This window comes from Heptranchias perlo, chromosome 16 (genome assembly GCF_035084215.1).
Source record: "Heptranchias perlo isolate sHepPer1 chromosome 16, sHepPer1.hap1, whole genome shotgun sequence".
NCBI lineage: Eukaryota > Metazoa > Chordata > Chondrichthyes > Hexanchiformes > Hexanchidae > Heptranchias > Heptranchias perlo.
In genome coordinates, this window is record NC_090340.1 from 48,188,006 (window position 1) to 48,214,729 (window position 26,724).

Sequence of the window (26,724 nt, forward strand, 5' to 3'; positions counted from 1 at the left end):
CCTGGCCAGTAATCTGATGGAGCAGATCATCCCCCCCCCCCCCCCAATTGTGGAATCCACTTGATATCATTCCATTGATTTATTCTATTGATTTCAATGGGTGGATTCGACAACAAGCAGGCGATCCACTGCATCAGATTAGCAACCAGATGATGAAGACAAAAATCTACCCCGAAGGCTTCAGTTATACAAAGTTGGCCAGTATTTATAGAGTGTGAAATGCAGTGCCGAGACCCGCATTATAGCATGGGGCTACATCTGGCTGCCTCTTTCATTCTGCACATAGTGCGTACCTGCACTCCATCCCCCAGTGGTTACTTCTTAATAAGGTCCAAACCCATTTCACTTGGAGAGGAGAGAGCTTACTGTCATCAGAAATGGAGACTTCTTTGGGCCAATTACAATATAATTTAAATATAAATGGGATACTAACTCTATGGAGAATTATTATTATAAGTACTTAATCATTGAGGTTCATACTTAGCTTCCAATATTATAAACTAATGCTAAGTAGAGACTTAGAGAAATTAATATAATTTGTCCTGATTAGTGACTGACAGAGAAATGTCCCTAATTCTGTGACATGGATGTACTGAACAACGTCTCCCTGTCCATTCTTTCTTGACAATCTCAATATTTGCAGGGTTGCATGGAAGAACCTCTTCAATAATTTTATTTGCATGTTGAGGTCAGTGTAAAGATCATGGTAGAATTCTGAGTACGTATCAGTACATGTTCTGAAGAGTTCCCTTCTCCTTTAATACCATATTCACTAAAGTAAATTTTGAGAAATGGCTGTCACATTGAGTTATTAGACAGCTTTTCCACCTCGTTGACCAGGGTTCAAATCCAGTGCAGACTGATGAGATCAAATTTAAACTTCAAATTCATTTTTGCGTGCTCTTTTCCCTCCTCTCCTCCCAGCATTGATTCATGCTGAAATACAGTTTCATAAGTGCAAGTATCCTCTTGTACCTCGCCCAAGGGCTATTCTTCATGCATCTAGGTAGTCGGTGCTAGCAGGCAATCTGATCATGAAAAGCATTATATTTGTCCCTGATCTTGTCGTCACCCAATGCCCGTGCACATTTTTCAACTGGGATTACTGTTTAGTAATCATAAGCAATAATCCTGGCTGATTTTTTTCCCCATTAGCTCTGAGGCTAGTTGTAGCATATTGTCATGCACATTCTTCGCTTGGCATGGAGTTCAATCTACACATAGCGAGCAGGAAAACTTGCTGAAACTGGGAATTTTGAGCTAATTAGAGCACTTGGAACAGTTCTCCTGTTCTTGCACAAATCTTATGCATTCCTACACTATGTAGCCATAGATGTTTTAAGCAATTATTAAGTAAGATATCTAAATTAATTTCTCATTGTATAAAACTTGAATTGGTCTCGCTTCAGGCTACAAACAAACCTCTGCTTGCATAATAAAATGAGAATAGGAGTGTGCGTGAGCAACTAGCTAACCACAACTTAAAATAGAAACGTAAAACCTTCACCCTCTGTCACGCATAGCTATTGTTGTAATTGTTTTTCAATGTTTGCTTATCAAGCATCTGTGCTTGTAGGTCTAAATACTTTGGCTGCTGCAATAATTGTAGTTAGTGGCAATTAGATTACTTGGCACAGTTCTTCTGCAGCAAGGGAATCCTATCTAACCTCAAACAGTCCTCTATCAAGCTTCCATAAATTCTCAAGAGTAAATCTGTGAAAATGTAAAGGCAGGATGGGCCTGGTTCATTCAACGTCATTCTATTTCTCTTAGCATCAGTCACTGTATGTTGAGATGGCAAGTGTCATTTTGAAGAAATTTGTAAAAATCCAAGTTATCTACATGTTGCCCTCCATGGTCTCTTATTTACCTGGGAGACACTATTTAGGCAAAGAGAGCATATGAGCGGGTATAAACATATAAATAGTAAAAGGGTAGTCAAAGGAAGGGTGAGGCCGATTAGGGACCAAAAAGAAGATCTTATGGAGGCAGAGGGCTTGGCTGAGGTACTTTGCTTCTGTCTTCACTAAAGAAGGGGATGCTGCCAATGTCAAAGTAAAGGAGGAGGTAGTAGAGAAATTGGATAGGATAAAAATACATAAAGAGAAGCTAATAAAAAGGTTGGCAGCGCTCAAAGCAGAAAAGTCACCAGGTCCAGATGGGATGCATCCTAGGTTACTGAGGGAAGTAAGGGTGGAAATTGCAGAGGCTCTGACCACAATCTTCCAATCCTCCTTAGATATGGGGATCGTGCCACAGCACTGGAGGATTGCAAATTGTATACCCCTGTTCAAAAAAGGGGAGAGACATAAACCTGGCAACTGCAAACCAGTCAGCCTGGGGAAACTTTTAGAGACAATAATCTGGGACAAAGTTAATTGGCACTTGGAAAAATATAGGTTAATAAATGAAAGCCAGCACGGATTAGTTAAAGGCAAATCATGTTTGACTAACTTGATTGGGTTCTTTAATGAAGTAACAGAGAGGGTTGATGAGGGTAGTGTGGTTGATGTGTATATGGACTTTCGAAAGGCGTTTGATAAAGTACCGCAAAATTGAAGTCCATGAAATTAAAGGGACAGTGGGTACATGGATACAAAATTGGCTTAAGGGCCAGAAAGCAGAGAGTAATGGCGAATGGTTGTTTTTCAGATTGGAGGGAAGTATGCAGTGATGTCCCCCTGGGGTCAGTGTTGGGACCACTGCTCTTTTTGATATATATTAATAACCTGGACTTAGGTATACAGAGCATAATTTCAAAGTTTGCAGATGATACAAAACTCGGAAATGTAGTGAACAGTGAGGAGGATAATAACAGACTTCAGGAGGACATAGACAGATTGGTGAAATGGGCAGACTCATGGCAGATGAAATTTAACGCAGTGAAGTGTAAAGTGATATGTTTTGGTAGGAAGAATGAAGAGAGGTAATATAAACTAAATAGTACAATTTTAAAGGGAGTGCAGGAACAGAGAGACCTGGGGGTGTATGTACACAAGTCTTTGAATATGGCAGGACAAGTTGAGAAGGCTGTTAAAAAGGCTTACGGGATACTTGGCTTTATAAATAGAGGCACAGAGTACAAAAGCAAGGAAGTTATGCTAAACCTTTATAAAACACTGGTTAAGCCCCACCTGAGGTATTGTGGCCAATTCTGGGCGCCACACTTTAGAAGGATGTCAAGGCCTTGGAGAGGATGCAGAGGAGATTTACTAGAATGGTACCAGGGATGAGGTACTTCAGTTATGTGGAGAGACTAGAGAAACTGGGGTGGTTCCCTTTAGTGCTGAGAAGGTTAAGGGGATATTTGATAGAGGTGTTCAAAATCATGAAGGGTTTTGATAGAGTAAGTAAGGAGAAACTGTTTCCAGTGGCAGAAGGGTCAGTAACCAGAGGACACAGATTGGCAAAAGAACCAGAGGCGACATGAGGAAAAAAAAATTACACAGTGAGTTGTTATGATCTGGAATGCACTGTCTGAAAGGGTGGTGGAAGCAGATTCAATAATAACTTTCAAAAGGGAATTGGATAAATAATTGAAGGGAAAAAATTAGCATGGCTATGAGGAAAGGGCAGGGGTGTGAAACTAATTGGATAGCTCTTTCAAAGAGCAGATACGATGGGTCGAAAGGCCCCCACCTGTGCTGTATCATACTATGATTCTAAATGGTCCAACTCATCTCACATCCTGAAGAAATGGTAATGCTGAATAGCTTCCTGCAGCCAGGAAAGAAACTGAATAGAGTGGAGTTTTAGCAGCAGTTCTGCATGAACCAACAGAAGAGTAACTGCTACATATGGAATATCAACAATTTTCATTTCTTTCTCTCTCTTCCTCTCCCCATGCCTTAGTCTGCCAACAAATTGAAATTACTAACTCCTAGTATATAAAATGACCGTCTCTGTATTTGTATGGTATGTGGTGTATGCGAAAATATCTTTGACCACTGCTGGATTGCTTGTAAATAACACTTTAAAATTATGGGTCAGAATTTGCTGTTAGATAATGATGAGGCTAATGGCGTTCACTGTTATTTATGCGCAAATTCTACAGCAACTTCAGGTGAGGGCAGATGAGCGGTTAAACGCAGAAAACCAAAAGATGTTGTCCTAGATTTGAGATGCCGTCAGCTTCGTGGAAACAACATCTCGCTTACTGCCTCACCAATGAAATACATTGAAGAGTGTGAAGTTGCTGTGTTTTCTAAACTCGCCACAGAAAGCTAAGTCTTGTCTATTTCAGTCCAAGTACCCTTTTAACGATGTGATAAGTGTTAATTACTGCCAGTCAACCTCTCTGGCACTGAAAATTAACATTACAAGCGTAGAGTCTCATTCCTTCAGGTTTTAATTGTCGGATATTTTAAAAATGTTAAATTTTACATTTTTTTTCACTTTTCCTTTCTGTCTCTTTTTTTTCTCTTGCAATCCAATTTTTTTTCCCTCTCTCTTTATTTCTCGTTCTGTACCTGATTTGACATTAACTTCACCTGCTCTAATTTACACGTCCTGAAAATTCTTCTGATTGATCTGTTTCATGTTGATTATTTAATCTGACTGACTTGTGACCTCTTGCAGTGGTGCAGATGATCTACTACCCATTTTGTCTTACGTGGTGCTGAAGAGCAACTTAACACAGCTAATATCAGAATGTGCAGCTCTGGAAGAATTTATTCATGAAGGGTAAGATCCCTGCAATAATGTTAAAAAGGCAATATGATTTTTTTTTAGAAAAATGGAGCTGTTGTTTCCAATTAATCCAAAGTCTACAGATGTGGAGACAGTTTTGCAATTTTCCCTTCCCTAATTCAGCAGCGTTGAGGCTAATTATAGCACCCCTACAATAAGCCCGGCTGAGACCAGCTAACACATCACTGTTTGAGGATCAAACCTGGGACCTCGCTGGTCTATATGGCTCAGCTATTTGCTGATTCAACCAAATTAGCAGTGGCTAACTTTTATTTTTTGACCCAATTTAAACAGAAAACCTATGTGGAGTTTAGCTGCCTGGTTTCAATTCCAATGTTCCTCACTTGTGCACACACCAGATGGCGATGCTGTTCATACTAGAAGATAGTACTGTTACTGTTTTAAAATGTGTCCATTTACTGAGTAACTTGGATATTTTGAACCTATTAATGCCTTTTGGAATATGATGTTTTCCCTTGCCCGATGTGTGTATGTTCTGGGTTAAAAAGGTTACATATAAAATCAAACTTCATTTCTGCCTAATTCAAGGTGGTACTATGGAAATTCTGGAATGATACAAGATAGCTGATTTTTAAGTGCAAATTTAGAAACGTTTCAACATCAGGTAAATATCAAGTATGAGGTTCATGCTCAAAAGAAACGAAATAATTGCAAGCCTATTTACATTCAAGATATGTGCTTGTTGTTCAAACTGAGACACATTCTAAAAACAGGCACATTTTAAAAGAAAATTAAAAGCATCAATCCAATTGAATGAAATTTAACGGATGCCAACCTTACTGGCCCTGATTTGTGAACTTATGCAACACTGGTTTGATAACCTTAAATAAAATGGCTATCAGAGCCACACCATTTCTAGCAAAATGTATCCATTCTATGATGAGGTCATTTTGAGGATCAGATATGAACTGCAATTGTAATAGTTGATATTTGTTTAGATTTTCAGATCACATAGTTAACCAACTCAATTGAAAACTGGTTGGCAGCATGAAGCAGAATCTGGTAATGAATGGAAAAAGTTGTGTCTGGCAGTGATGAGCAGATTTCTGCTCAATCTAGTGAGTGACTTGGAGGGGAGTGCTTCTTTTAATATTAGAATGTTTTCTTATGAGTTCTTTGACAAAGTAATCAATATTGAGCTAAAGATGGCAGGTGGATTTTAATGCTGATAAATAGAAGATTGTATATTAGAAAAGGAAATCGTAAATGTGTAAACCGTGAAAGGATGCTATTAGCGAACAAGAAGGAAGACAGGAGATCTGGGTGGAATTAATGATTGTTCATGGAAAGTTTCCATCCAGTGTGTAGTCATCAACAAAGCTACCAATTGCTAAGATACATCTTGAAAATATTTAACTATAAGCTGAAAGCAGTTATCCTAACCTTGTGTAAATTACGATTGAGGGCATAGTTGGAACAGTGTGTGAAACTGTACCGAAATAATAGTCACTGCATTCCAAAAATAATTCATTGTGTGAAGCAGTTTTGAGTCTTTTTGATGTGATAAAGTATAACAGTGCAATTATTACAATAATTCAGAAAAACATTGATGTGTTGGAGATGACACCGAGAAGAGCAACAAGGATGATTCTGTCGCTCTAATTTATAATTAGAGACTCAGAACTAAATGGGGATAAAATTAGATTTTGGCGGTTCTGCAAAATGGGCGAAGCAGATGATTGCTCTTATGGAAAAGCTTGACATTAATTGTATACTTGCAGTAAGTGGTCAGTAATCATATCCAAATTATTCTCCTTTTCCATCTTTGCTGATGGACACTCTTTCTTCCTATGTATTTCGTACTGTTATCTTGCACATTAAAATTCCTTAGCCCTCTCTTAGCACAGATGCTTTACTGGATGCTTTGAATGCACTCTGAACTATTGTAATTTAGTAGGTTTATGTTTATATAGTTTTAAATAACTAGGGTAACTTCATTAAGTTTAAAAAATAAATGACCAGCAGTGTTCCAAGCAGAAAGTGTGTGTATATATATGATGTATATACATGTGTACGTATATATAGTTCTGACTTTCCAAAACATTGATCCAGGAAGCCATAGGATAATGGCAATGTGGCAGTACATCACGTTGTCAGCCTGTAATTTTGTCAATTATGTGTGTATTAATTTAGTATGGTGTTAAACCCTGAAAATTTGGAAGAAGCGGTTACTGCTGCCATGATGTTGGAATTGTAGGCAGTGTGTGTTTATCTTTTCATTAGCACTCCATGGGATCTTTCGTGTGAATTCATCTTGAATGAGTAGGAGAAACTTGAAATGGAAGTTCTAATTATTTTCATGAAGCATATCCAATTCGTTGTTTTAGTCTGTGCCCCCTTGCTAACAATTCTTGAACCAGCAGAAATCATCTTCCATTATTTGTCCTCTCAAAACCATTAAGAATTTTGAAAACATTTATTAGATTCCTAATTTAATCTTATTTATTTCACTGAAAAAAGTAGTGACATCCTATGTGACTGCGACCTTGGTAAACTATCCGCCCTCATCCTTCTCGACCTGCCTGCAGCCTTTGACATGGTTGACCACACCATCCTCCACCATCGCCTCTCCTCAGTCATCCAGCTGGGTGGGAGTGCACTTGCCCGGTTCCATTCTTATCTATCCAGTTGTAGCCAGAGAATCACCTGCAATGGCTTCTTGTCCCGCTCCCGCACCGTTACCTCTGGAGTCCGCCGAGGATCTATCCTTGGCCCCCTCCTATTTCACATGCTGCCCCTTGGCAACATCATCCAAAAACACGACATTAGATTCCACATCTACGCTGACGACATCCAGCTCTACTTCACCACCACCTCTCTCAACCCCTCCACTGTGTCTGATTTGTCACACTGCTTGTCCGATAGCCAGTACTGGATGAGCAAAAATGTCCTCCAGCTAAATATTGGGAAGACTGAAGCCATTGTCTGTGGTCTCCGCTGCAAACTCTATTCCCTAGCCATCGACTCCATCCCTCTCCCTGGCTATTGCCTGAGGCTGAACCAGACCGTTCACATCCTTGCTGTCCTATTGAACCCTGAGATGAGCTTCCGGCCACATAGCCGTTCCATCACCAAGACAGCATACTTCCACCTCCATAACATCACCTGCCTCCGCACTTGCCTCAGCTCACCTGCTGCTGAAACCCTCATCCATGCCTTTGTTACTGCTAGACTTGATTATTCCATTGCTCTCCTGGCTGGCCTCCCATCTTCCACCCTCCATAAACTGAGCTCATCCAAAACTCTGCTGCCCGTATACTAACTCACACCAAGTTCCGTTCTCTCATCACCCCTGTGCTCGCTGGCCTCATTGGCTCCCGGTCCAGGAACGCCTCGATTTTAAAATTCTCATCCTTGTTTTCAAATCCCTCCATGGCCTCGCACCTCCCTATCTCTGTAGCCTCCTACAGCCCTTCAAGATCTCTGCACTCCTCCAAATCTTGCGCATCCCCGATTGGTGAGCATGCCTTCAGCTGCCTAAGCCCGAATCTCTGGAATTCCCTCCCTAAACTCTCTGCCTCTCGATCTCTCTCTCCTCCTGTTAAGAAGCTCCTTAAAACCTACCTCTTTAACCAAGCTTTTGATCATAGGAACATAGGAACAGGAGTAGACCATTCAGCCCCTTGTGCCTGCTCCGCCATTCGATAAGATCATGGCTGATCTGTGATCCAGCTCCATATACCTGCCTTTGGCCCATATCCCCTAATACCTTTGGTTGCCAAAAAGCTATCTATCTCACATTTAAATTTAGCAATTGAGCTAGTATCAATTGCCGTTTGCGGAAGAGAGTTCCAAACCTCTACCACCCTTTGTGTGTAGAAATGTTTTCTAATCTCGCTCCTGAAAGGTCTGGCTCTAATTTTTAGACTGTGCCCCCTACTCCTAGAATCCCCAACCAGCGGAAATAGCTTCTCTCTATCCACCCTATCCATTCCCCTTAATATCTTATAAACTTCGATCAGATCACCCCTTAACCTTCCAAACTCTGGAGAATACAACCCCAATTTGTGTAATCTCTCCTCGTAATTTAACCCTTGAAGTCCGGGTATCATTCTAGTAAACCTACGCTGCACTCCCTCCAAGGCCAATATGTCCTTCCGAAGGTGCGGTGCCCAGAACTGCTCACAGTACTCCAGGTGCGGTCTAACCAGGGTTTTGTATAGCTGCAGCATAACTTCTGCCCCCTTGTACTCTAGTCCTCTAGATGTAAATGCCAGCATTCCATTAGCCTTCTTGATTATTTTCTGCACCTGTTCATGACACTTCAATGATCAATGTACCTGAACCCCTAAGTCCCTTTGGACATCCACAGTTTTTAACTTTTTACCATTTAGAAAGTACCCTGTTCTATCCTTTTTTGATCCCAAGTGGATGACCTCACATTTGTCTACATTGAATTCCATTTGCCACAATTATGCCCATTCACCTAATCTATCTATATCGCTTTGTAATTTTATGTTTTCATCTACACTGCTTACAATGCCACCAATCTTTGTGTCATCGGCAAACTTAGATATGAGACTTTCTATGCCTTCATCTAAGCCGTTAATAAATATTGTGAATAATTGAGGCTCCACTAGTCACATCCTGCCAATGTGAATACTTACCCATTATCCCTACTCTGTCGCCTTTCGCTCAGCCAATTTCCTAACCAAGTCCGTACTTTTCCCTCGATTCCATGGGCTTCTAACTTAGCTAACAGTCTCTTAAGTGGGACCTTATCAAATGCCTTCTGGAATTCCATATAAATAACATCCATTGACATTCCCCTGTCCACTACTTTAGTCACCTCTTCAAAAAATTCAATCAGGTTTGTCAGGCACGACCTACCTTTCACAAATCCGTGCTGGCTCTCCCTGATTAACTGAAAATTCTCGAGGTGTTCAGTCACCCTATCCTTAATTATAGACTCCAGCAATTTCCCCACAACAGATGTTAGGCTAACTGGTCTATAATCCCCCAGTTTCCCTCTCTCTCCTTTCTTAAAAAGCAATCTAGAGGGACAGTTCCTGAATCTAGAGAACTTTGAAAGATTATAGTTAGGGCATCTGCAATCTGCTCACCTACTTCCTTTAAAACCCTGGAATGGAAACCATCTGGTCCTGGGGATTTGTCACTCTTTAGTGCTATTATTTACCTGTCCTAATATCTCCTTATGTGGCTCGGTGTCAAATTTTGTTTGATAATGCCCATGTGAATGGCCTTGGGACGTTTTACTACGTTTAAGGCGCTTTTTCATTGCAAGTTGTTGTTGTAACTAGGACTTCTCCTTCCTGGTGTAATTCTAGTATATCTTTGCTGTACTCTTTCTATGGCTCCTACAGTGGGTGCCCAGAGCTGCATGCAATATTTCAACTGTGGCTTAATTAATGTCTTGTACAAGTTCAACATCATATTTTTGTTTTTATTTTCAGTACCTAATTTTAAAACCCCAAATTCCATTTGCCGTCTTATGACCTTGTCTGCATGCACTCCCACCTTTAAACATCTATGTATCCAAACCCATACATCATTCTGTTCCTTCACTCTGGTAAGAGTCTTGGCTGCTTATGTCATAGTTCCTCTCACTGTTCTTTTTCCTAAAATGTGCTACTTCACAATTGTCTGCATTGAACTGTATCTGGCACCCATCTGCTCATTCTGCTCGCCTAAGTATATCTTCTTGCACACTCCTGCATTACTCACAGTTTGCCATAAGTTCTAATTTAATATCATCAACTTTTGATGTGCTGGCCAAAAATTATTCCTCAACCAGCATCACTAAAACAGATTATCAGGTCATTTATTTCATTGCTGTTTATGCACAAAATTGGCTATTGGGTTTCCCTACAACAGTGACTACACTTCAGAACGACTTTGTTAGCTGTGAAACGCTTTGGGACGTCCTGAGATCATGAAAGGCGCTATATAAACGCAAGTTTTTTTTTAACCAGTTTATTTTCCTATTAGTCTTTTTTTGTAACTGTATGTAAGGAGATTTTTAAAGGAGGAAAGGTTTAGGAAAGGAATTCCATAAAATACAGGAAATATAATGGACCCAGATGGCTGAAAGCTCTGCCTCCAATGGAGGGTGATACACAAAAGGTCAAAGTCAGGAGAATGGAGTGTTCAGAGGAGAGAATATAGGCTGGAGGAGGATGCAAAGATGTGATGTGGCAAGGCTATGGAGGGATTTAAAGATCAGGGTGAAAATTTTAAATTTAGTGTGTTAGAGAATAAGGATTCAATGTAGGTCAGCACGAATAGGAATGATTGGGACTTACTACAGGACAGCATATGTGTGACAGAGTTTTACAGATATTAGAGTTTAAGGAGGGTGGAGGATGGGAGGCAGTCTCCCAAGGAGACTGTTGGAGATGTTGTGCTATTTTTATATTGCACTTCTGGTGCCAGTGTTGTGCTCAGATGTCACTCTAGCATCAAAAGTGCAGTATAATCTACAAGTGCCAGACTGTACCGAGAAGCGAAAGTATCTCCAAAAGTTGGCCCATAAAACACCAAAAAAAGTTACCTTGTGGTCATTTTTTTCTCTGGGGAAGGAGATTAGTAACTGTTACCTTGTTACCATTTGTGGCCATTCCTGTTCTTATAATAACAATATGAAAAACACAGAAAATGTATCTAAATTTTCAATATTTGAGTGCATTAACTTCTGTTTCTTCCCCAATCAAATAGATTTTAGACACCTGACGTATGCTTAGTATTGGTACAACACTACATAAATAAAATCCAAGTCTTCAGGCTGCTTAACCACTGAACCACAAATAGTTTCCTCGGTCACAGTTGTCTCTTTATACATGGTCCTTCACTTCCTTCTGAACTTGTGCATGTGCCAAAGAAATATGAAGAAAATGAACAAAACAAAATTACAATTTAAAAAAAATCAAATGACAAGACAGAAAGTAAAATATGTCCTTGTGTCTTGAACTAATTAATTCACAAGATCACGCAATGTTAACAGAAGTTTTCAGTTTTTGCAAACCACATTTGTCATGATGTCAGTTGCAAGCGTTCGAATACTAGCACATCTGTAGTTCATTCACCTCTAAAATAGAAGAAATGTTGATGCTTCTGGACACGCCACTTGTTCCAAGAGGCCACATTGATCCATTTGTTTGTGGGTGTTTTAGTGTGGACTTACTTTTTCTTTGTTTTTCCGGTCTTTTTCCCCATTTCATCCCCCATTTGAGAGATTTATCAAGAGTACATATGTATACAGCCAAAGTTTAAACACATTGAACAATGCACATTGGAGACATCCATAACTTCCCCTTCCTCTGCAACCATTCTGTACTGTGTGTGCATGAATCACCTTTTTTCTTTCTGATGACAGCTGGCTGATACCAATTCCTCGTTCGTTGTTATGCCTGTGTTACAAGCATTCTGCTTAGCAGGAGCCGCATGCAGTTATGCTCTGTCAATGTGCAGGGCTGCTGTGTAGACAAATCTTTTTGCTGGGAATGTATTTATAGAAAATTGAAAACCATTATAAACACACAAAAGAGCAATGATGCAAGCAAGCACAAAAATGCAAAAATCATAGGATGGAATTAGTATCTGGGAAGAAAATATTGGAGAAATCCAATATGTTTAGTCCAAGATTTTTTTTTTAACAGGCCTTAACCTGCCTTTTTGTTTAAATGTGACCTTCAGAAAATGATGTAATGGCTTTTAAAAAGAAAAAAATTAGCTTTGATTTTAGAAAGATTGTTCACTACATGGTGTAATAGGATATGCAGTTGTGCCTGTAATTTTCAAACCAGTGATTTTTGTACCTTGCTGGATGAGAGAGAGAGATAAGAAGGCAAAGCAGTCAGAGAAAATTTCCGGGTACTAAAGACATCAAAGATATTGCCTGCCTATCTTTTGGTCAGGAATCTTAAGTGTATGTTTTTTTGTGAGATGGCTTCGTTTGTGTAGTGATTTATTTCCTGTGCTAATAGGAAATAAATCACTGAGGGAGATAGTGAATGGGTGACCAACAGACAGAGGAAGAGTAGGAAGGCAGTGCAGGGGTCCCCTGCGGTCATCTCCCTCCAAAACAGGTATACCGTTTTGGATACTGTTGGCGGAGATGGCTCACCAGGGGAAGGTGGCAGTGGCCAGGTTCATGGCACCGTGGCTGGCTCTGCTGCACAGGAGGGCAGGAAAAAGAGTGGCAGAGCTATAGTGATAGGGGACTCGATTGTAAGGGGAATAGACAGGCGTTTCTGCGGACGCAACCGAGACTCCAGGATGGTATGTTGCCTCCCTGGTGCAAGGGTCAAGGATGTCTCGGAGCGGCTGCAGGACATTCTGGAGGGGGAGGGTGAACAGCCAGTTGTCGTGGTGCATATAGGCACCAACGATATAGGTAAAAAACAGGATGAGGTCCTACAAGCTGAATTTAGGGAGTTAGGAGTTAAACTAAAGAGTAGGACCTCAAAGGTAGTAATCTCAGGATTGCTACCAGTGCCACGGGTTAGTCAGAGTAGGAATGACAGGATAGCTAAGATGAATACGTGGCTTGAGAGATGGTGCAAGCTGGAGGGATTCAAATTCCTGGGCCATTGGAACCGGTTCTGGGGGAGGTGGGACCAGTACAAATTGGACGGTCTGCATCTGGGCAGGACTGGAACCAATGTCCTAGGGGGAGTGTTTGCCAGTGCTGTTGGGGAGGGTTTAAACTAATGTGGCAGGGGGATGGGAACCGATGCAGGAAGTCAGTGGGAAATAAAGTGGTGACAGAAACAAAAGGCAGTAAGGGAGAGTGTACAGAACATGACCGGACAGATGGTCTGAGAAAGCAGGGCAAAGACCAAGGGAAGTCTAGATTAAACTGCATTTATTTCAATGCAAGAAGTCTGATGGGCAAGGCAGATGAACTCAGGGCATGGATGGGTACATGGGACTGGGATGTTATAGCTATTACTGAAACATGGCTAAGGGAGGGGCAGGACTGGCAGCTCAATGTTCCAGGGTACAGATGCGATAGGAAAGATAGAGCAGGAGGTAAGAGAGGAGGGGGAGTTGCGTTCTTGATTAGGGAGAACATCACGGCAGTAGTGAGAGGGGATATATCCGAGGGTTCGCCCACTGAGTCCATATGGGTAGAACTGAAAAATAAGAAGGGAGAGATCACTTTGATAGGATTGTACTACAGACCCCCAAATAGTCAACGGGAAATTGAGGAGCAAATATGTAAGGAGATTACAGACAGCTGCAAGAAAAATAGGGTGGTAATAGTAGGGGACTTTAACTTTCCCAACATTGACTGGGACAGCCATAGCATTAGGGGCTTGGATGGAGAGAAATTTGTTGAGTGTATTCAGGAGGAATTTCTCATTCAGTATGTGGATGGCCCGACTAGAGAGGGGGCAAAACTTGACCTCCTCTTGGGAAATAAGGAAGGGCAGGTGACAGAAGTGTTAGTGAGGGATCACTTTGGGACCAGTGATCATAATTCCATTAGTTTTAAGATAGCTATGGAGAAGGATAGGTCTGGCCCAAAAGTTAAAATTCTAAATTGGGGAAAGGCCAATTTTGATGGTATTAGACAGGAACTTTCAGAAGTTGATTGGGAGAGTCTGTTGGCAGGCAAAGGGACGTCTGGTAAGTGGGAGGCTTTCAAAAGTGTGTTAACCAGGGTTCAGGGTAAGCACATTCCTTATAAAGTGAAGGGCAAGGCTGGTAGAAGTAGGGAACCTTGGATGACTCGGGAGATTGAGGCCCTAGTCAAAAAGAAGAAGGAGGCATATGACATGCATAGGCAGCTGGGATCAAGTGGATCCCTTGAAGAGTATAGAGATTGCCGGAGTAGAGTTAAGAGAGAAATCAGGAGGGCAAAAAGGGGATATGAGATTGCTTTGGCAGATCAGGCAAAGGTGAATCCAAAGAGCTTCTACAAATACATAAAGGGTAACTAGGGAGAGAGTAGGGCCTCTTAAGGATCAACAAGGTCATCTATGTGCGGAACCACAAGAGATGGGTGAGATCCTGAATGAATATTTCACATCGGTATTTACGGTTGAGAAAGGCATGGATGTTAGGGAACTTGGGGAAATAAATAGTGATGTCTTGAGGAGTGTACATATTACAGAGAGGGAGGTGCTGGAAGTCTTAACGCGCATCAAGGTAGATAAATCTCCGGGACCTGATGAAATGTATCCCAGGACGTTATGGGAGGTTAGGGAGGAAATTGCGGGTCCCCTAGCAGAGATATTTGAATCATCCACCGCTACAGGTGAGGTGCCTGAAGATTGGAGGGTAGCAAATGTTGTGCCTTTGTTTAAGAAGGGCGGCAGGGAAAAGCCTGGGAACTACAGACCAGTGAGCCTGACATCTGTAGTGGGTAAGTTGTTAGAGGGTATTCTGAGGGACAGAATCTACAGGCATTTGGAGAGGCAGGGACTAATTAGGAACAGTCAGCATGGTTTTGTGAGAGGAAAATCATGTCTCACGAATTTGATTGAGTTTTTTGAAGGGGTAACCAAGAAGATAGATGAGGGCTGTGCAGTAGACGTGGTCTACATGGACTTCAGCAAAGCATTTGACAAGGTACCGCATGGTAGGTTGTTACATAAGGTTAAATCTCATGGGATCCAAGGTGAGGTAGCCAATTGGATACAAAATTGGCTTGACGACAGAAGACAGAGGGTGGTTGTCGAGGGTTGTTTTTCAAACTGGATGCCTGTGTCCAGCGGTGTGCCTCAGGGATCGGTGCTGGGTCCGCTGTTATTTGTTATTTATATTAATGATTTGGATGAGAATTTAGGAGGCATGGTTAGTAAGTTTGCAGATGACACCAAGATTGGTGGCATTGTGGACAGTGAAGAAGGTTATCTAGGATTGCAACGGGATCTTGATAAATTGGGCCAGTGGGCCGATGAATGGCAGATGGAGTTTAATTTAGATAAATGTGAGGTGATGCATTTTGGTAGATCGAATCGGGCCAGGACCTACTCCGTTAATGGTAGGGCGTTGGGGAGAGTTATAGAACAAAGAGATCTAGGAGTACAGATTCATAGCTCCTTGAAAGTGGAGTCACAGGTGGATAGGGTGGTGAAGAAGGCATTCAGCATGCTTGGTTTCATTGGTCAGAACATTGAATGCAGGAGTTGGGATGTCTTGTTGAAGTTGTACAGGGCATTGGTGAGGCCACACTTGGAGTACTGTGTACAGTTCTGGTCACCCTATTATAGAAAGGATATTATTAAACTAGAAAGAGTGCAGAAAAGATTTACTAGGATGCTACCGGGACTTGATGGTTTGACTTACAGGGAGAGGTTAGACAGACTGGGACTTTATTCCCTGGAGAGTAGGAGGTTAAGGGGTGATCTTATAGAAGTCTATAAAATAATGAGGGGCATAGATAAGGTAGATAGTCAAAATCTTTTCCCAAAGGTAGGGGAGTCTATAACGAGGGGGCACAGATTTAAGGTGAGAGGGGAGAGATACAAAAGGATCCAGAGGGGCAATTTTTTCACTCAAAGGGTGGTGAGTGTCTGGAACGAGCTGCCAGAGGCAGTAGTAGAGGCGGGTACAATTTTGTCTTTTAAAAAGCATTTGGACAGTTACATGGGGAAGATGGGTATCGAGGGATATGGGCCAAGTGCAGGCAATTGGGACTAGCTTAGTGGTATAAACTGGGCGACATGGACATGTTGGGCCGAAGGGCCTGTTTCCATGTTGTAACTTCTATGATTCTATGATTCTATGAATATCCTATTGAACACTTTTACAAGATTGATTCACTTTTTTGTCAGATAAGTAACTCAAGTGTTTCAGTTCACTTGATTAACATTTTTAATTACTTTTTGTATAGTTTTTTTTTCCCCTTACTGTTTCTGGCAGATTCCATCCTGGTAAAGTAAATGGGGCATTAATAAGCAAAGTGTGAGGCAACTTTCTTGAGACGTTTACACAGATAAGGAGGATGAGGTCGTGGAGGGATTTAAACACCAAATGAGAAATTGAATTTGAAGCCATTGTAGCTCAGTGAAGACAGGAGTGATGGGAGAATGGGATTAGGTATGAAATAGGATATGGGTAGCGGTCTCAGATGAGCTGAAGTTTATGAAGGGTGGAGGATGGGAGACCAGCCGGGAGAGCAATGTAGAAGTGACAAAGGCATGAATGTGGGTTTCAACAGCAAATGGGCTGAGACCGGGGCGGAGGTAGGTGATGTGGTGGAAGTAGGCGGAGAGGAGGAGCTACGGTTGCAAATAATCTGGATCAGCCTTGGACAATGATCAGGGAGAAGTGGTACGGCTATGGAGTTTGTGCCAGGGACCGCTGTTTAGCTGGAGGAAATTCAGCAAGGACAGAGCGGTCGAGGATGTGTTTATCGATGAGGTTGGTTAATGACTGTGGTTTTGAAAGGGAGGTGAACAGTGCCTGAGGACAGAGAATCATTTACAATATCAGTGGCCAGTAAGGGAAATTTGGTGATCAGTAGTTTAGTGGGAATGAAGTCAAAGGAGTGAAGGTGTCATTGGTCAAATGAACTTAGAGAGGGCATGGGGAAGATGGGAGAAATTAGAAAAAGCTGGGAGTTCAGGGCTAGGGCGAGGATAGCTTGTGGGAAGGTTTGGCTTGATGGGCAAAGGGCAGGTCTGTGATCAAGGCCACAAGAGATAGCGAGGTTGAAGGACTATGGATATGGGTGAGAGAGTTTATATGAAGGGGGAAGTTCAGGGAGAACAGGACAGTGGTCAGTTCAGAGGGGAGATGGCAAGGAGTGCTGAGGTGGGGATTGAGATCAAAGAGGATGATGAGTTGCCCAGTGTAGGGACTGAGGGAGGATATCCAAGGAGAAACTCAGGATGGAGCTGGGGGGCCAGTAGACAACAAGGATTTTAAAAGAGAGGCGAGGGGGGTGGAACATAGTCACGTGCTCGAAAAACAATAAGGTTTTGGAAAAGTAGGGGAGAGACCAAGGTGTGGCTATCCCTCTACCGCGGTATTTTTGGTGGAAAGTACAGTTAATTGGGGAGGCTTCAGTAAGGCTGAAGTGTCGCCAATCAAAGCCAGGATGTCAGTACAGTGATCTACAATAAGATTGTGAATGGCAAGGGCATGTTCACGAGTGAATGGGCGTTCTGGAGGGAAATGCAGAGCTGAGTAGTGATTGTTGATCTCCTGGCAGAGTCCAAGGGGGCAGTGGCGGGTAGAGTGAGCGGGACATGAAGGAGGTTGTTGAGGTTAATCCCCGCTGGTAAATTGGGCAGGTAGGTCAACGAGAGAGGAGAATGGCATAATGTTTTATACATTAAGATGTGCAGAAATGTATATAAAATCCCTACCATACAATGTACAGTATGGTAGCATATGCTCTGATGGGTGCTTCATTCATTCCCCCTTGGTGGTAGAAGCTGAAGATGAAGATTTAATACTTTCACTGTTTGAAATGATCAACTATGTCTTTGAGGAGAATATGGATGAAATTATGAACAGTTATGCACTATTTTTTTTAAAATCTATTGTATTGCTCTTCACACCCAAATAATTTAGAGGGCTGAGTGGGGGATGCTAAAGTACTGCACTGGTTTAGTCCCAGAAACCTGGTTACTCACCGTATGCTTCACAAGATGAGGGCCAAAATCATGACAATGAAAACATACTTTAAATAATTGACTGAATCAATTTTAGCAAATTAATAACATGATACAAAAAAAATTACATTTTTCAAAATGATTGCCTATTAATGATCTCAGAAATGTTCATACACTTGACTAAATCTGATCTTGTATAAATATACTTGGGATGAGAAGATTGCTTCCAAAGTTGTGGATTAACTATTTTATGATTCTGATGATAATTAACATTGATGAACTTCATCTCCTTAAACTATGCTACATAGCATATTATGAGTAAACATTATTGTGCCACAGAATAGAAAAGATAGTGCTGGCCTGATTGCCTTTCCTTAACCTTTTTCAAAAAAAATCTACATCTAAATACTGGTTTGTGTTGAGCATCTAAAAAGCATTGTATTTTTGTAGTTCTGTGAAGTAAAAGATTAGTTTGTATGTCACTGGTCATTACTTTCTTATAAAGACTTTTGTACATCTCGTTATGTTACTTTCAAATGAGCTGCTGCTCAGTAGTAACGTCCCAAAATTCCATAGTCACCACAGTAAAATAGGACATAGTTTGCCCTGAGGAGCTGTCTGCCACTAAGTCCATATCCTACAGCGACTGGGTTCTTGCAAAACAGCCAGTATTTTAATCACTGTCAGTTTTGGGATGAAAAGCATATCTTCAGAAGAATGACCAAGAGGGATTTTTTTCACAGCATTCTCCAGTTCCTACTGAGCTTTCTGGTTAATTACAACTGAAGTAAAACCTTAATATACCGTACACTTCCCAAAGTATATTTAAATTAAAGGGTTTAACTGTTGAAAAGCAATGGCAAACATTTAAAGAGATATTTAAAGTTCTCAACAAATATACATTCCATTGAGAAATAAAAACTCAATGGGAAAAGTGATCCACCCGTGGCTAACTAAAGAAGTTAAGGAGAGTATTAGATTGAAAGAAGAGGCTTATAATGTTACCAAGAAGAGTAATAAGCCTGGGGATTGGGAGCGTTTTAGAAACCAACAAAGGACGACCAAAAAATTGATAAAAAGGGAGAAAATAGAATATGAAAGTAAACTAGCAAGAAATATGAAAATGGATTGTAAGAGCTTGTTACACGTATGTAAAAAGGAAGAAAGTAGCAAAAATAAATGTTGGTCCTTTGGATGAAATTATAATGGGGAATCAGCAGCACTGGAGAGGGAGAAGAACGGAACTAACTGGGCACCAAAAACCGGGGCAGACAAGGGGCCAACACAGCACCGAGAACCGGACAGGGGCAGGCACGGGGCCAACACAGCACCGAGAACCAGGACAGGGAGCAGGCATTCAGATAACAAGTCACTCCCTTTAATGGCTTCTTAAAATTGCTCAACATTCTTGATTGCTGTAAGCCTATGGGCTCAATTTTAGGAGGCAATTGTGGTGCGTTGGGGGCAGGGAGACTCCAAAAATCACGGAAATCCCATTCGGGTTCAGAAGCTGGCTCCAACCCGCCAACTTCCGAGTTTCCCAGGGACCCACTTAAAGCCAGCCGGATGACAGTTTAAGAGTCAAATGTACCTCATTGAGGTACTTAAGGCACTTTACCTGTGACAGATTAAGTGATTGTAATGATTTTTAACTTACCTGGGCGGCTTGCCCACCGCTTCTGATTCACGCCTGGTGAAACCAGGCATGAAGCGCTGGATCAGGGGAAAAGAAGCAAGATAAATTAAATTAAAAAACCATTGAATGAAGTTAAAACACAAAATGAACCTACCTTTGCACCCTGCTCCGATGTCCCCCTCTTCACCCCCCCGATGTCCCCCTCTTCACCCCCCCGATGTCCCCCTCTTCACCCCCCCGATGTCCCCCTCTTCACCCCCCCGATGTCCCCCTCTTCACCCCCCCGATGTCCCCCTCTTCACCCCCCCGATGTCCCCCTCTTCACCCCCCCGATGTCCCCCTCTTCACCCCCCCGATGTCCCCCTCTTCACCCCCCCGATGTCCCCCTCTTCACCCCCCCCGATGTCCCCCTCTTCACCCCCCCCGATGTCCCCCTCTTCACCCCCCCCGATGTCCCCCTCTTCACCCCCCCGATGTCCCCCTCTTCACCCCCCCGATGTCCCCCTCTTCACCCCCCCGATGTCCCCCTCTTCACCCCCCCGATGTCCCCCTCTTCACCCCCCCGATGTCCCCCTCTTCACCCCCCCGATGTCCCCCTCTTCACCCCCCCGATGTCCCCCTCTTCACCCCCCCGATGTCCCCCTCTTCACCCCCCCGATGTCCCCCTCTTCACCCCCCCGATGTCCCCCTCTTCACCCCCCCGATGTCCCCCTCTTCACCCCCCCGATGTCCCCCTCTTCACCCCCCCGATGTCCCCCTCTTCACCCCCCCGATGTCCCCCTCTTCAAACCCCCGATGTCCCCCTCTTCACCCCCCCGATGTCCCCCTCTTCACCCCCCCGATGTCCCCCTCTTCACCCCCCCGATGTCCCCCTCTTCACCCCCCCGATGTCCCCCTCTTCACCCCCCCGATGTCCCCCTCTTCACCCCCCCCGATGTCCCCCTCTTCACCCCCCCGATGTCCCCCTCTTCACCCCCCCGATGTCCCCCTCTTCACCCCCCCGATGTCCCCCTCTTCACCCCCCCGATGTCCCCCTCTTCACCCCCCCGATGTCCCCCTCTTCACCCCCCCGATGTCCCCCTCTTCACCCCCCCGATGTCCCCCTCTTCACCCCCCCGATGTCCCCCTCTTCACCCCCCCGATGTCCCCCTCTTCACCCCCCCGATGTCCCCCTCTTCACCCCCCCGATGTCCCCCTCTTCACCCCCCCGATGTCCCCCTCTTCACCCCCCGATGTCCCCCTCTTCACCCCCCCGATGTCCCCCTCTTCACCCCCCCGATGTCCCCCTCTTCACCCCCCCGACGTCCCCCTCTTCACCCCCCCGACGTCCCCCTCTTCACCCCCCCGACGTCCCCCTCTTCACCCCCCCGACGTCCCCCTCTTCACCCCCCCGACGTCCCCCTCTTCACCCCCCCGACGTCCCCCTCCTCACCCCTCCCGATGTCCCCCTCCCGACGTCCCCTCTTTTCCCCCACCCCCCCGATCTTCCATTCCAGTGCCGGATGACGTCTCGCTCTCTTTCTTTCTCTCCCCACCCCCCTCGCGTTGCAGCAACCCAGAGAGGACATTAATCATCAGCAATCACCATGCGAACGCGCCGGAAACAGTAAGTTTTGTTCATGCGGATTTGCTATGCGCACCTTCACCAACCCGCCAGCATTGCAAGATCGACCCCAATATATTTTTTCATCCTGTTGCAACAGTTTAAAGATGAAAACTTAAAAGGATCTTGGTTTTAAAGCAAACCCTGCCTTCCCACTGGAAAATTCTACTTATTCATGCAGCTACCAAATATATGATCATGATGACTGCTAATGCCGATTTTTCTTTCTTTAGGTACTTAATTGGTGAAGAAGGCTACTGCTTGACATCTATGCAGAGCGCTCTCTCATATGTGGAATCTTTGTCCAAAGGATGAGTCCTATATTTTACATCCATACATTCCCTATGAATCTTCAAGAATGGCTTCTTGTTACATTTACTAAAGGTTTATTTTTGTATTAAATTCACTGGGTTCAAGGCACTAAGTTGACGGATCACAATATTTGGGACAACCATTTTGGTGTTGCACAGAATAATCTCACCATAAAATTCATCTCTCTATAAAAGACTGTTATAGGGTAAAATATTGTGACTGGTTGAGGGTAATAATATAAGAGGGAAGCTGGAAGATTCAACATCCCATGCTAATGTTGGAGAACACCATTACACACGGGAAAGTAGAGCTAGACAAGTGTACACACTATCCTGCGCCAGTGCAGGTATTGCATTTTCTGTGGAGTTATTTTTGTTGTTGGGTCCTATCCTCTAATGTATCGTAATATATTTAAGCCAAGTCTTTAGGAGTTGGTTTGTTTTTATGATGTTTTAAGTTCTAAGTCAGTAAACTTGGTTATTTTGTATTTATTCATAGTTATTTAAAATGGAAAGAAATAACGCTCTTAACATGAATTGTAAACAAGCCTTCTAGCATTCTGTCTTCCAATGCTGCTTCTCAAAAATTTGAATGCACACCAGGGAAAATGGAAAAAATTTACCACGGTCACAAAGATTTCTAAGGCTGTTCCTACGACTAACATTTGTTTTAACTTTCTGATTAATTTTCTCTTAATTTTCTCTTCTTTAATATTACTTTTTTAAGTTGTACATTTTTCATATACACTTTAATATATATATATATATATGTGTGTGTGTGTGTAAAAACCAATGTAGAAATAATTTATTGTAACTTCACTGGAATTTTTTTTTGAAAGGGAGGTATATGGGGGACGGAGAAATAATTGTCAAGTATCCTTGTGCTGTATGTGTCCAGTGTTATGTCTGAAATTAGGCATGCTTTTGGAAAAATAATCAGGAGTTAAAGGGTTCCTAAGTAAAACCCAGGATCTGGTCATTCAAGTGGAGGAGGCACACTTAGCTGACACCATGCTGAGGATCCTCTGGCAGCGTGTTGGATGGTTGACAGCTATTTTCTTGCCCATGGGTGTGCAATGGTGATGTTGTGGATTTGCTTTATTTAAATGACAACATGGGCTGCATAGAATAGCCAATCAACTGCTGACCATTTTTCCGATAAGCCTTTGCAAAAAAAAAGAAATGAAATGCTGGAAATCAAAATGAAATTCAGAGCAGATCTTTTAGCATTTGAAAAGTGAAAAGAAGAGTTAATGTTTCTGGTAGTAATCCTTTATCATATCCATAAAAGAAAAGCAGCAAGCTCTTTTTTTAAACCAAGCATTATGGAATATGTACAGGAGAAACTTCTTTTAACTCTTCTCTTTTCCCTTTCCTTCTCCCTCACTGCCCACACACATTCGCTTACGTCCGGATTCAGCAATGTTATATTTACCCATTCATCAAATGTTACTGATTGGACTGTGTAAAAAGATTTCACGTAGTTGATTCCTGTTGATGTAATTTTTAAAATACGTATGTTTTATATGACTAGTTATTACTAGTACAGTAAAGACCAGAAAAAAAAATCAAGATTGCATCAAGATTTTCTTTGCTTTGACTCACTAAATACATTATTGAATTGCAGAACATGGAAACTGAGGTAGATTATTTTGGAATGCATAATCTACAAGTGGGTTTTGGTATAAAAATGAAATCTTAACATAAGGAAAAGAAGAATGCAGTTAAAAAGTTACCTGCTAACTCAGAGTCAAACACTAGCCTTCGAACCTGACTGTCTCTTAGGTTGTCCATGGTTCATGGGATGACATGTTGGTGGTGGGAGGGGGGGGAGATGGAGGAGAAAATATTGATAGAATTTCTTAGAAAATTGAGATGCATTAACAGTAATCTATAACAAATTATCTCTCCCTACTAAAGGAAGTTTGTGTAAAATTAAATGGATTTCATGAAAGCAAAGTTGGGGAGGGAGCACCATTTTAATTTTACTGTAACCACTTTGAAGGTGTAATTTTTTTAAAACTCGATTGAAGGAATATTTTAAATTTGTTGTCCTTTGTGTATGTTTGCTACTGAAGATTCTCAGTTGCCAATTAGAAGTACTGCTGAAGCACTGATTTGTGGTTTGTTGTGATCTTCAGTTGTTTGCGGCCTAATTGATAAATATAGCGTACATATTTCAAATATTATAAATGGTATTTTAGTGATTCATCATTAAAGCTACAATGAAAGAAACAATGCAATAGTATTCAAAGACATAAAAATGTACATATGAAAAATTCTAGAGATTATAACAACTTTAAGGAATCTGTTGATATTCTGCCATTAATTTGATCATAAATGACTACTGCCCTGCTATACCCCCAAGAATGAATTTTAAAAGAATTGAAATGTTTAAATGACTTCATCAGACATCAAAGTCCTTTTTTATAGTAATTCAAAAAACATTAAACTCCACTAACATTTGGAACTGAAAATGCTACTGTCTGTTTTATGAATCCCACTAGATTTAATTATAGCTCTAAAAAAATCACAATTTCATTATTTATTGACATCAATAAAATAAAGTCCATCTGTCTATTGGGCTCTGCCCTAGGGCTGGTCCTAACTCAAGTCTCTCACATGAGATTTTTGAGGCACTTACTAAGGAAGAGTAGCTGAGGTAGTTTCCCATTGCCTTCCCCACGGTTTTTGTCTTCGAAGTACCTTCTGCTAGGTGGGCTGCAACCAAGGCTAAAGAGCCCCACCCACCCTTTACAATGGGGGTGGGTGCCTTCACCCATCGGAAATGGGTATCCCTGCTGCACATCAACCCAGTATTCAGAGCCGGTGCTCCAGTCATCGCTCACCGGGACTGTTTGGTGTAGGGCCTGAGGCCAGTTCTTCCGACTCAGGAGAGAATGCTATCACTGAGCCATTGTTCACTCTGTCCGGATGCGAGTATCTTGCTGGACATCAACCCAGTATTTAGAGACCATATCCTAGTCTCCACTCACTGGGGCTCTCTGGAGTGAGCTTCGAACCCTTCACTTTTTGCTTAATTGGCTGTAAAGCGCTTTGGGACATCCTGAGGTCATGAAAGGCACTATATAACTGCAAATTCTTTCTGCTCAGAGATGGGAATGCTGCCAATAGGCCCATGGTATCACTCCCTAAAGCTAATTATTTCATGTTAATCTTAGTTTCTTGCAACAAGATGTCAGGAAAAGATGTTAGCAGAGCCCGGAGTAACTCCAGTAAAAGGTTCTGTGGGTATCTCTCAGAAGAGCAGTCCAGTACCCCGGCTTCCACTCCAGTCCCACCAAGGCAATGTTGTGCTCTGATTATTTTTATTTTTGGTATTCTGAAGAATGTACAAAATTTTGTTTTATAAACTAGTTTCTTATCTTGGTTATTTGAGTTGAATTATCTCACACTTCTGTTGACAATATAAATGTTTCATTTCTGAATGTATATTTTGAAGCAGATATCCTTTCTGAATGTAAGACAAAAGTGAATGTGTGACATGAAGTAGATATTTTTAATGTATAAAATGAAGTAAATGTCAGTAATTAATAAATAAATAAAACCTTGTCAATTAGGTTATTGAAAGGGACAGGAGATTAGAAAAGAATGAAGTGCCTTGAGGAGACCTAAAATAAAATTGGGCTAAGTGCTCTGGTGGTTGGTGATAGGTGGAAACTTTAGCAGGTGAGTAGGTCAAAGTATCTATGGGTTTGCTATATTGGAAAGAGTTAGAAAAAATAGTTAATTTTTAGATCCTCCCTTGTATAATATTTATATTTGAAGGTTCACAGGAATAAGTGCATATAGATTAGTAAATTACTGTTTTTTTGAAGTGGAAAACTTGATATTTTTGATCTAACTTAACTACAGAAATAAAGCCAGAAGAGATTTTATTTATCCCTTTTTTTCCACAATTCAACTTCTAAAACAGCTGAGTTTTCTGTGTGGCTTGATAATGATGTTAAATCTGCTTGTAGATCACTTTAAATATTCCAATTCATAAAAGGGAAGGTCAGTATCTTTTTGATATCTGATAAACACTTGAAACACTATTTTCAAACAAAATCAATTGTGATATTTGATAAAGATTTGAGAAAGTAAAATGGATCAATAGAACTGCACACATTTGTTCTAAATCTTGAGTCTTTCCTTTTCAGTTTGTGGTTGCTACAAAGTTTCTTTGTTCCTGTGGTGTGCGCCATGGATCTTACAGTGGTGAGAAAAGCTTGCTCGTGTTTGCAGGGGAGATGAGCTGATTAGACTAATGTACATTATAGTGATGGAATTCTATAGTAACAGTCCTGTAAATTCTGTACCATTGGAAGTTAACTTCAATGTGTTTTAAATGGCATTTTAGCTTATTTACTAAATTCTGCTCAAACAAATGAAGTTGCTAATTCTGTATAAATTTAGAAAATAAATGTTTTGCCTGAATTGTAATTCAATTGTTTGTTTAAGTGTATCCGTATGAATATATTAACAGAAACAGGTGCATCTACGGATTATTGTGATCTCCTTTTTAGAAGCAAAAATAAAGGTATGGTGATGGGAAAATCATGGCTTTGAACATTCTTGATCACTGAAAAGTTACTTTAAACCACGGTCTGGTATTTTCCCTCTTTGAATTTTAGGTTTTGTTTCATAATGGCAAGCTATAAATCAAAACTAATTTTGAGAAATTACATTTGTTGAGGTAATTCTAACCAATGATGATACCTGTAATTTAGTCTGAGTAAAGTATCTCTTTACATTGGTGATTATTACGATTTTGGAATGATGCAACACTCCTCAAGATAGCCTTGAAATGCATATTCTTTGTGAAATTGAAAAATCTCAGAAAACCCTCAACAATTTTTGTTTACATTTGTGTCCGATACATAGATTACTGGTGGAATCCAGCCTAAATGGCAGGAGTAGGGAGTATTA

At 41.7% G+C, this 26,724-nt stretch overlaps 1 protein-coding gene across 1 annotated transcript in view; it reads left to right on the forward strand.

Annotated features, from left to right (window-relative positions):
• The window catches only part of vps9d1 (VPS9 domain containing 1), a 77,602-nt gene extending 51,259 nt beyond the window's left edge, over positions 1-26,343 (forward strand). Inside the window, exons 14-15 of the mRNA XM_067998086.1 lie at positions 4,579-4,683; positions 21,715-26,343. Of these exons, the coding sequence (XP_067854187.1) occupies positions 4,579-4,683; positions 21,715-21,796 (187 nt within the window). The 3' untranslated portion in view covers positions 21,797-26,343. The remainder of the gene's footprint in view (positions 1-4,578; positions 4,684-21,714) is intronic.
• The last annotated feature ends 381 nt before the right edge of the window (positions 26,344-26,724 follow it).